Below are 12,294 nucleotides of genomic sequence, written 5' to 3' on the forward strand. Positions count from 1 at the left end.
CCAAAAAGTACAATCTTTTTCCCCATGTGCAGTTGCAAACCGTAGTCTGGCTTTTTTATGGAGGTTTTGAAGCAGTGGCTTCTTCCTTGCTGAGCGGCCTTTCAGGTTATGTCGATATAGGACTTGTTTTACTGTGGATATAGATTATTTTGTACCTGTGTCCTCCAGCTTCTTCACAAGGTCCTTTGCTGTTGTTCTGGGATTGATTTGCAGTTTTCGCACCAAAGTACGTTCATCTCTAGGAGACAGGACGCGTCTCTTTCCTGAGCGGTATGACGGCTGTGTGGTCCCATGGTGTTAATACTTGCATACTATTGTTTGTACAGATGAATGTGGTACCTTCAGGTGTTTCAGAAGCTTCTAAAGCCATGACATCATTTTCTGGAATTCTCCAAGCTGTTTAAAGGCACAGTCAACTTAGTGTATGTGTAAACTTCTGACCCACTGGAATTGTGATACAGTAAATTATAAGTGAAATAATCTGTCCTAACTGACTTGCCAAAACTATAGTTTGTTAACAAGAAATTTGTGGAGTGGTTGAAAAACAAGTTTTAATTACTCCAACCTGATTGTATGTAAACTTCTGACTTCAACTGTAGGTAGATGGTTGGATGGGCAATTTACAGATGGGCTGTGTACAGCTGCAGTGATCAGTAAGCTGCTCTGACAGCTGACACTTAAAGTTAGTGAGGGAGGTATAAGTCTCCAACTTCAGGGATTTTTGCAATTCGTTCCAGTCATTTTGCAGCAGAGAACTGGAAGGAAAGGCGGCGTTGAATTTGGGGATGACCAGTGAAATATACCTGCTGGAGCGCGTGCTACGGGTGGGTGTTGCTATGGTGACCAGTGAGCTGAGATAAGGCGGAGCTTTACCGAGCAAAGACTTATAGATTACCTGGAGCCAGTGGGTTTGGCAATGAATATGTGGCGAGGACCAGCCAACGAGAGCATACAGGTCACAGTGGTGGGTAGTATATGGAGCTTTGGTGTCAAAACGGATGGCACTGTGATAGACTGCATCCGATTTGCTAAGTAGAGTGTTGGAGGCTGTTTTGTAAATGACATCGCCGAAGTCAAGGATCGGTAGGATAGTCAGTTTTACGAGGGTATGTTTGGCAGCATGAGAGAAGTAGGCTTTGTTTTGAAATAGGAAGCTGATTCTAGATTTAACTTTGGATTGGAGATTGGAGTCTGGAAGGAGAGTATAGTCTAACCAGACACCTAGGTATTTATAGTTGCCCACATATTCTTAGTCAGAACCGTCCAAAGTAGTGATGCTTTTCGGGCTGGTGGGTGCGGGCAGCGAACGGTTGAAGAGCATGCATTTCGTTTTATTTGCATTTAAGAGCAGTTGGAGCCACGGAAGGAGTGTTGTATGGCGTTGAAGCTCGTTTGGAGGTTTGTTAACACAGTGTCCAAAGAAGGGCCAGATGTATACAGAATGGTGTCATCTGCGTAGAGGTGGCTCAAAGAATCACCAGCAGCAAGAGCGACATCATTGATATATACAGAGAAAAGAGTCGGCCCGAGAATTGAACCCTGTGGCACCCCCATAGAGACTGCCAGAGGTCCGGACAACAGGCCCTCCGATTTGACACACTGAACTCTGTCTGAGAAGTAGTTAGTGAACCAGGCGAGGCAGTCATTAGAGAAACCAAGGCTGTCGATAAGAATACGGTGATTGACAGAGTCGAAAGCCTTGGCCAGGTCGATGAAGACGGCTGCACAGTACTGTCTTTTATCGATGGCGGTTATGATATCGTTTAGTCCCTTGATCGTGGCTGAGGTGCACCCGTGACCAGCTCAGAAACCAGATTAGCGCATAGTGGAGAAGGTACGGTGGGATTCGAAAAGGTCGGTGTTCTGTTTGTTCACTTGGCTTTCGAAGACTTTTTAGAAAGGCAGAGCAGGAATTATTTAAATCAATAAGGGCGTCTCACACTCTGCAAAAGTTAGGAGTATAGTGGAGCAGGCCAGACATTCGTGTCATGGCCAAATGACGTCTCCCCTCAGCTGTTAACATTCTCTATAAGAGTTTGCTGGACTAATCTGTATATAATGACACTGTGTGTAATGCTTGTATGTATGTTGTATGTCTAATATTATTATATTTTTAAGCATTTGCACATCTGTGTCAGCTTTTAGCAGGTGCATGGGAGTCATTTGGTAATAACTTGCCAATATTTTATAAAAATATGTATTCAAGCTTACGTGTCGACCTCTAGGCGGCAGAGCTTTTATGTCACTTTTTACCTTTTACCTACCTGTAAGTGCCAAAGACAAATGACAATTTAAAAAAAAAATGTAACGCACAGCAATACAATTTAAACTTTAGCTGGTATTTTTTATCTCATCAGACGTCGAGGATGTACACAGTCCCGTTGTACGAGGACCTTTGTTCCGGGGTGATGAAGTGCTTTGCAGCTGAGGTGTTCTACCAGACACAGGCCCGCCTCCACCCCAACCTCCGACGGACGCTCCAGCAGATCCTGTTCCAGACCAGCGCCTTACCCACTCCCACAGGCTCTGTCCCCTCCCTACTACACCCCACCCCCTCGTCACCCAGCCCCACCTCCAGGGACCAACTGGGGCCCGCCGACCCCCCCACGACTGGTACTATCGCGCTACGTGACGTCAACGTGTCTGCCTGAGCGGCCGGTAGAAGAGAAGAGAGACATACATACACTGTGAGAGAGACCGAGAGAGAGGGGGGTGGCATGTTGAAAAAGGTGAAGAAACATCTGTGCTTGACTGAGACTAACAATGAGTGGAAAAGGACCACCGGGTTCATACACATGCACACACAGTTACACACATATGCACACTGTGTGTGTATAGTGCATTCAGAAAGTATTCAGACACCTTGACTTTTTCCACCTTTTGTTACGTTACAGCCTTATTCTAAAATTGATTCAATAGTTTTTTTTCTCTCATCTATCTACACACAATACCCCATAATGACAAAGCAAAGTTGTTTTTAGACATTTTTGCAAATGTATTAAAAACATAACTATTCAGACCCTTTACTCAGTACTTTGTTGAAGCACCGTTGGCAGTGATTACAGCATTGAGTCTTCTTGGGTATGGCGCTACAAGATTGACACCTGTATTTGGGGAGTTTCTCCCGTTCTTCTCTGGAGATCCTCTCAAGCTCTTTCATGTTGAATGGGGAGCGTTGCTGAACAGTTATTTTCAGGTCTCTCCAGAGATGTTAGATCGGGATCAAATCCGGGCTCTGGATGGGCCACTCAAGGACATTCAGATACTTGTCATGATGCCACTCCTGTGTTGTTTTGGCTGTGTTCTTAGAGTCATTGTCCTGTTGGAAGGTGAACCGTTGCCCCAGGCTGAGGTCCTGAGAGATCTGGAGCAGGTTTTCATTAAGGGGATCTCTGTACTTTGCTCCGTTCATCTTTCCCTTCATCCTGACTAGTCTCCCAGTCCCTGCCGCTGAAAAACATCACCACAGCATGATGCTGCCACCACCGTCCTTCAGCGTGGGGATGATGCCAGGTTTCCTCCAGATGTGTCGCCTGGCATTCAGGCAAAATAGTTCAATTTTGGTTTCATCAGACCAGAGAATCCAAGCATGCTGTCATGTGCCTTTTAATGAGTGGCTTTTGTCTGGCTCTTGGTCACCTCCCTGACCAAGGCATTTCTCTCCCGATTGCTCAGTTTGGCCGGGCAGCCAGCTCTAGGAAGACTATTAGTGGTTCCCAAATTCTTCCATTTAAGAATGATGGAGTCCACTGTGTTCTTGGGGACCTTCAATACTGCAGACATTTGTTGGTACCCTTCCCCAGATCTGTGCACCGACATAATCCTGTCTCTGAGCTTTACGGACAATTCCTTCGACTTCATGGCTTAGTTTTTGCTCTGACATGCACTGTCACCTGTGGGACCTTACATAGACAGGTGTGTGCCTTTCCAATCAATTTAATTTACCACAGGTAGACTCCCAAGTTGTAGAAACATCTCAAGGATGATCAATGGAAACAGGATGCACCTGAGCTCAATTTCGAGTCTCATAGCAAAGGGTCCGAATTAAGTATTTCTGTTAATTTCTTTTTTATTTGCAAAAAAAGCCCCATAATCTTTTTTCGCTTTGTCATTATGGGGTATTGTGTGTAGATTGATGAGGAAAACATTTTACTTAATACATTTTAGATTTAAGGCTGTAACGTAACAAAATGTGGAATAGTCAAGGGGTCTGAATACTCTGAATGCACTGTATATGCGTATTTATATATTGAGTCTGATTTTTGTAAGCTAACCTTTGAAGCCTCTGTATATGCGTATATGCGAAGGACAGTGTGTGTGTGTGTGTGTGTGTGTGTGTGTGTGTGTGTGTGTGTGTGTGTGTGTGTGTGTGTGCGTGCGCGCATGCACTTCATGAATGGAGATAACCATCTATTGACTGTTTGCACACATGTTGTGTGTCCTGCTTAGCGCGGTGATTATGGCTTCATGAGCCTGCAACTTGTGCCCTAGACTAATTTACAGGGAGAGTGAGCCACCAAATGTCCCTCTGCCCAGTCTGTAGAGAGAGGAGAGCCCTGCTGGCCCCAAATGGCACTCTATTCCCTACATATTGCACTCCTTTTGATCAGACTGCGTAGGGCATTGGTTCTCAAACCTCTTTTCGGGGACCCCCAGACATCTCACAAATTTGTTGTAGCCCTGAACTAGCTCACCTGATTGACATAGTCAAGGGCTTGATGGTTAGTTGACAAGTTGAGTCAGGTGTGCTAGGTGTGGAAAAGATCAAATGCATAGAATGGCTGGGGGTCCCTGCGGATAGGTTTGAGAACCGCTACCATAGATGGGGCTATGGTGAAAAGTAGTACACTACATAGGAATGGCACTATGGAACCCAGGGCCCATAGCATTTGGGACGCAAGCCTCTGTATGCTCCGTTCAACACTACACACTTTAACCCTGCCTTTAATAATTACAATTGATTATTTCCACATTTGGAATATCCAACAGGAAGGCTTATCCAGGAATAGAAGTGGAATTCCCCCCGCTCACTCTCTTCCCTTTACACCTGGGCTGTGTCTCAGTAGTCTAAACAGCCTTCCTCGCCTCGTCTCCTTGCCCTCATCTGCACTTATCTGAAAGAATTGAACATTTACTGAAATGAAAGTCCAGTCGGATCAATGATGGATTGGGCTTCTTTGACAACTTTGCTTTTACTTATCAACTCTCTTAAGTAGGGAAGGTTGGTAGGCCTACTACTTTACACTATTGAGACGCAGCCCCCACAGTGCAAAACCCTCTCCCGTAGGGATGTTGGGAGAGGGTAAGGCCACACGTGCCTTCAAACTGGAGCTCTGCTATTCATCTGGGTCGCGTTCAGTCCTGTAACGTGCATCCACCTACCCAGGTGGTGTGCAACTTTACAGGACCTTCAGATAGGAATTTATTGAACAGACATGCTTCTTTGTCCTGAAGAATAGGGAATCGTTGTCGGCTATAAAGAACGTGGCACCCTCCTGAACGCGACCCTTGTCAACAGTGACAGTGTCTGCCTTCTGGACTTCTCTCGTTCAGGACTGATTGCCATTTCCAAAGCTACAGATAATTTTGATTATGTGATTGACTAAAGAGAGGGGTGGGGTGTGTGTGTGTGTATGTCAATGACGTATTAATGAATAGCTGGGCTGAAATGTTAACAATGATTTTGTTTTAACGTTTCCTCCCAACATTATTATTTATGAATTGTGAACGGGCTGTACCGTTCACAAAAGCATAGAAATGTGAGGGGCAGAATGTTTGTGTTTTGATGATAACATGAGATTACATTGTTAAACAGTGACTGCACTGGCAGTCTTCAGCTATCCTCCGATGCCTTAATTTAATGTACAATATTGTTACTGTACAACACAGAGGGGATAGACTAGCAGGTTTGTCTCCAATGTTTTACAAGTAATAAAAAAGCATCGAGACTCAACATTGACGTTTGCTTCTAGACTGGTGGTTTTAAAACAAACTGCGTTGATATTGTGAGTGAAAAGGAAAACGTGTCAACTCAGGTTATGTAGGCCTATTAGTCCACAAGAGGGCGCACTGATGGGTTTTATCCTATAGGCCTTGTGTTGGCATCTGTATGGCACTTGGGCCCAGTTACCCAAAAGCATCTTAGCCTTAAATTCATTGTTAGAACCTTCGTAAGAGCATCGTTAAATCTTCGAGCTGTTTCCTAAAACCATTGTTAGTAAAGCTGCACTTAAATAAAGGGGTCATATAAGCAGACAATGAAAGCTCTTACAATATTTGATGATTACATTTCTCTAAAACAGGCTGTAGGCTACACGTGCACCACCGTGTCAGAACAGTAGGCGAAATTATGAGGGGGATAGCGACCAAATTATTTGGGTGAGGCACATGGGCTACTAACAGCTTACTACAGAACATACACTTAGTATTACTTTCTTAGCTACAGTATACATATCTCCCTGGCATATTACATAATTTATGCAGTAAAATACAAGACATTTTGGACTTGTTGTGCTGTGCTCACTTGAACAGGAAATTGGGGCAGTGGTCCTTGTGGGCAAATTTTGTTATCAAAGTCTGGCATTCTCTGGATAAACATGCAACACCATGGGTCAGAAAAATTGGAATACATTGGCATACATTGGAATTGGAATACATTGAATACATTGGTCAATCCAGCACGACTTCAGTGAGGTCAAGACAACTGGGAACTCGAAAAAAACAAGGTCGAATCATGACGTCAGTGATTTTCAGGTCGGAGCTCTAGAAGAACGATAACTAATTAAATCCAGGCAAACAGTGGCTATCATAACATATCACAGACTGGCTAGTCAGTTGGTTTGCTAAGACAAGGTTAAGACGTCATAGGTGGCAGCGTGACCTTTCCTCGAGTTCTGCGAGCGAAACCGGAGTGAAGCGGTGGTCTAAAATGTCAAACTTAACATTGGAGGGGGACTGTTTTTATAACCATGTCTCCAGAAGATGGAGCATTGCTTACAAGCATGAGCGAGCAGTTAAAAAAAACTACATCTATTGCCTGGGCTACTGGGGGAGGTTGAGGCCTTAGTTCGTCTAGTCCTCGATAAATTATATGTAAACGAGCAAATGTTCAAGGACACGAAGATTACAACGTTGCTGAGTAATAGCTACCTCCTGTTGAGGTAGCTACAAATACATATTTGCACCGCATTACACAGTACAAATATGGATTCATGTTTGTTTTTTTTGCCATATTTTTTTAGCATGAACTAGGTTATTATTATTATTATTATTATTATTTTAATATAAATGTTGTACATTCATGCAGTATGGAGCCGTGGACTTAAAATATGGTTTGATTTATGGTAATGTGGAATGGGTATGATGAAATTAACCTTTGTCTATTTAGGCAATATGGAACTTTGGACTATATGGACGTAATATCAGGTTTTGATTTAGAGGAAGGCGAAGATGGGTAAGGCTGACCTTTTTTTCTTTATGATTTTTTTATTTAATTTGAAGATTTTGCATTAGAAATACCAAGGTTGTTTTTTTAGTTGAATATGATACGGCCTAATTGTAGAGGTCGGGTATATTATGACTTAAAAGCTGTTATATAGTGCGGCCCTTGTTCGCCGATGTGAATCGGAACGATTCGCTTTTAAAGATAAAACGTAATAAATATGAATAGATGTATTATGGGGTTAGGTTAAATGATTATATAATTACAAACCTGCATAGGTTCTCTATTGGAAAAGGCCTATATGTACCTAAAGTAATTGGTGTTATTACCATTTTACATTTCAAAAATAATTCTCAATTTTAAAAATGTAAATGATTATTCTTCCGATTCACACAGGCAAATAGATGGATTAGGTATTGTCGACAGGGTTGTTGTCTAGTGTGTGGCGGGCTGGTTAACACTGATCAAGTGATTAAAGTTAACGGTAGAACTAATACAATAACTGGATTATGGAAGCACTTCTCTAAGCGAGAGAAAGGTATATTATATTTCTATATAAGCTATTTATGCTACCTTTTTATATTCTTTATCCTAATAATATAGGCCTAGGTGTAAAACAACCGAGCTGATAGAGCAACGACCCTGGAATAAAAAAACGGAATGTGTATGGATGGAGAGAGGCTTGGTTTTACAGGTTTACTCGCTCTGGATAGTCAGTACTGCAGGTGTTCTTGGCTGTCGTGCCATGGCTGTGTTGGAGTCGATTGTGAGTTGAACTTGGGTATGCCTTTCCATGAAGGGGTGCCCAGGTTTGGCTTGCAGTCAGCTTTGGCACAGCCATGGCACGATACAACAGGAATACAATAGGATATAATGTGATGCCTAAAACGAATTTTTACTTGCAGCCATTAGCGGCCGTTAGAACATTTTTTCCTTATTTTGGTCGGAATACAACAGGATATAATGAGGACTACATGACATACGTCTTGCATGTAATCGACATTAAAAAAAGGACTGGTCTTGCGATATATTTACTTTGTTTTGTCTTCATTTTATCCAAAAATGTTCAAACAATTGAATCCAATGAACTGAGCAGACTGGGCTGACATGCTTATAGCCTTGCTAGGACTTTCTAATATGAGCATGCATTTATAAGATTGTACTGTTATTATTTCTATTCATATGATCTATTATTGGAACTATTTTTTTTTTCTGAATGTTTTCCATGTTATTTGGTTAGTTGTCTTAAGCAGCCTCAGATATTTATGTTATCATGGGACTGCTCATATTTCCCTCTGGCCAACGCCAATTGTCGGCCAAGGGTTTGACTTAGGACGCAAATGTGCGTCAATAGTCAGGGAGATGGTCTGATGGTCTTAGTGACAACAGACCTAGATATGGGGGGAGGTTTTAGTGGGTGGAATATTAGGAGAATTGGAGGTTTACACACAGTTGCAGCTACAGTATGCTTAAAAGCGAAAATGATTATGGTACAGGTATATGGACACTTAATCATCATGGTGCTTTTTAATGGTAAGTTTACAAACATTGATTGTGGTAAGTATAATTGAAACGTGGGTACCATTATGGTAAGTGGGGAAATAAGTATAGCAAGTTATAATTGCAATGGCTTTGCAGATTATAAAAAAATAAGATATATTTTTACATGGCTAAAAGAGAAAGAATATAACATCTATTTAGAGGAAACTCATTCTACAAATATAGATGAGCTTGGGTGGAAAAAGGACTCGGAGGGAGAAATATATTTTTGTCATGTGCAAAGAAACTCAAAAGTTGTGATTATACTAATTAAAAAATGTTGATCCGATTGTGCAAACTGTGGAAAAAGATTAGCAAGGAAGATGGATTATTTTAAATATGCTATTGAACCAAAAACATATCTGGCTAATTAATCGAAATGGGCCAAATAATGATGATCCACACTTTTTGGAAATATATATAATAATCTATTGAGCTCACAAGCAACATATGAATCTATTATTATGGTGGGAGATGATAATACGGTTTTAAGTACCTCAATAGATCCTAAAGGAAATCACTCTACAAACTATCACCCTCAAGCACTTAAGGAGATCACAAAGATCATGGATACATTAAAACTAGTGGATAAATGGAGGTTGAAAAACCCTGACCTAGTGAGATATAGATGGAGGCTTCATCAAGCTTGCAGTCTTGATTACTTCCTAGTCTCGTTCTTGCTTGCATCAAAAGTCAAAGTATTAGTAGGAAACCGAATGTGATCAGACCACAAACTAATTGGCCTTCATATAACGCTTACAGAATTCCCACGTGGACGGGAATATTGGACATTTTATCAAAGCCTATTGGATGACAATTTGTTCTTAACTAATACAAAATAATTCATAATTGACTTTTTTTGGAACAACATAGATCCCCTTATTGTATGGGACACTTTCAAATGTACTTCTAGAGGCCATTAAATACAATACTGATCATTAAAACTAAAGCAGTTTAGGTCAAGAGATTAGACTAATAAAGGAAAGAGAAGAAGTAACAGCGCAGGTAGATGGTAATGGAGACTGTACTATAGAGCCACAACATAGGTTAGAGGAAAAACAAAAAGAATTGGAGGTACTTATTCAAGAATGATCAAGTGTATTACAAAAATAAAGCAAATTGGATGGAAAATTGTGAAAAATGCACAAAATGTTTCTTGATTCTTCAACATAGAAATTCTACCAAAAATAATTTACAGAACTTGTTACAAATGGAGTTATCCATGATTTACCAAATTATATTTTTAAAGAGGAAGCAAAATATTTTAAGCATATGTTTTCAGTCTCCTCCATTTCAACTGAATGATGTTAACTGTTAAGATTTCTTTCCTAGTAATAATAATATTAATAATAATAATAACAAATTTACAGAAAGACCTGTGTGAAGGCCAACATACAGAAGATATAAAATCTATTCAGTCTGGAAAAACACCAGTAGAGGTATATCAGACCTTTTTTGATGCACTCAAGGATCCATCATTAGCATGTTTTAATTACTCTTATACAAATGGTAGACTTTCAGGTACGCACCAAGAAGGTCTCATTTCAGTTTTTTACATGGACGATATATTGGAGATAATGTACGACAATTACTTGAAAAAATGTAACATTCTTAAACATTGAAGACACCAGGCCTGGTCTTCTTAGCAGATTTTGAAAAGGCGTTTGATGACATACGACTAGAATTTATATATAAATGCCTGGATTACTTTAATTTTGGTGAATTGCTTATACAATGGGTTAAAAGTATGTACGGAAACCACAGATGTAAATAATGGTTAGTTCTCAGAAAGTATTGAGCTTTTAAGAGGATTGAAACAAGGCTATCTGTTGTCTCCATATCTATTTATTATGGCCATTGAAATGGAGCTATTAGAATTAGATCCAACAAGAACATTAAGGGGTTAGAAATCCAGGGGATAAAAACAAAAGTGTCAATGTATGCCAATGATTCTAGTTTTTTCTTAAGTCCGCAATCTGGATCCCTGCACAGTCTCATTGAAGATCTTGATCCCTTTTCTAGTGTCTCTGGATTAAAACCTAATTATGACAAGTGTACCATATTACGTATTGGATCGTTAAAGCAATGTTTACACTACCTTGTAGTTTACCCTTAAAATGGGTGGATGATGAAGTAGACATACACTACCAGTCAAAAGTTTTAATTTATTTTAACTTTTTTCTACATCTACAAAAATAATAGTGAAGACATCAAAATTGTGAAATAACACATATAGAATAATGTAGTAATCAAAAGTGTTAACAAATCAAAATCAATTTTATATTTGAGATTCTTCAAATAGCCACCCTTTGCCTTGATGACAGCTTTGCATTCTCTCAATCAGCTTCATGAGGTAGTCAGCTGGAATACATTTCAATTAACAGGTGTGCCTTCTTAAAAGTTGCTTTGTGGTGTTTCTTTCCTTAATCCATTTGAGCCAATCAGTTGTGATGTGACAAGGTAGGGGTGGTATACAGAAGAAAGCCCAATTTGGTAACAAACCAAATCCATATTATTGGAAGAACAGCTCAAATAAGCAAAGAGAAACGACAGTTCATCTTTACTTTAAGACATGAAGGTCAGTCAATGCGGAACATTTCAAGAACTTTGAAAGTGCAGTCGCAAAAACCATAAAGCGCTATGATGAATCTGGCTTATGAGGACCACCACAGGAATGGAAGACCCAGAGTTACCTCTGCTGCAGAGGATAAGTTCATTAGAGTTACCAGCCTCAGAAATGGCAAAGAAACCACTACTAAAGGACACCAATAAGAAAAAGAGACTTGCTTGGGCCAAGAAACACGAGCAATGGACATTAGACCGTGGAAATTTGTCCTTTGGTCTGTAGTCCAAGTTGGAGATTTTTGGTTCCAAACGCTGTGTCTTTGTGATACACGGTGTCGGTGAACAGATGACCTCCACATGTGTATTTCCCACCGTAAAGCATGGAGGAGGGGGTGTTATGGTGTGGGGGTGCTTTGCTGGTGACACTGTCTGATTTATTTAGAATTCAAGTAACGCTTAACCAGCATGGCTACCACAGTATTCTTCAGCGATACACCATCCCATCTGGTTTGTAATGTAGAAAATAGTAAAAATAAACACCCTTGAATGAGTAGGTATTCTAAAACTTTTTACCCTTAGTGTACTTGGTATTCACATCTCAAAAAATATAAATTAACTTACCACAATTAATTTCAATAGAAAGTTAGAAAAAATAGATTCTGCAACCATGGAGAAGTACATTTTTATTTTTTTATTTCACCTTTATTTAACCAGGTAGGCAAGTTAAAAACAAGTTCTCATTTACAATT

General features: G+C 40.3%; 1 protein-coding gene across 1 annotated transcript in view; it reads left to right on the forward strand.

Annotated features, from left to right (window-relative positions):
• The window catches only part of rnpepl1 (arginyl aminopeptidase like 1), a 47,512-nt gene extending 41,553 nt beyond the window's left edge, over positions 1 to 5,959 (forward strand). Inside the window, exon 11 of the mRNA XM_014161944.3 lies at positions 2,358 to 5,959. Within this exon, the coding sequence (XP_014017419.1) occupies positions 2,358 to 2,651 (294 nt within the window). The 3' untranslated portion in view covers positions 2,652 to 5,959. The remainder of the gene's footprint in view (positions 1 to 2,357) is intronic.
• The last annotated feature ends 6,335 nt before the right edge of the window (positions 5,960 to 12,294 follow it).

This window comes from Salmo salar, chromosome 20, assembly GCF_965601325.2.
Source record: "Salmo salar chromosome 20, fSalSal1, whole genome shotgun sequence".
NCBI lineage: Eukaryota > Metazoa > Chordata > Actinopteri > Salmoniformes > Salmonidae > Salmo > Salmo salar.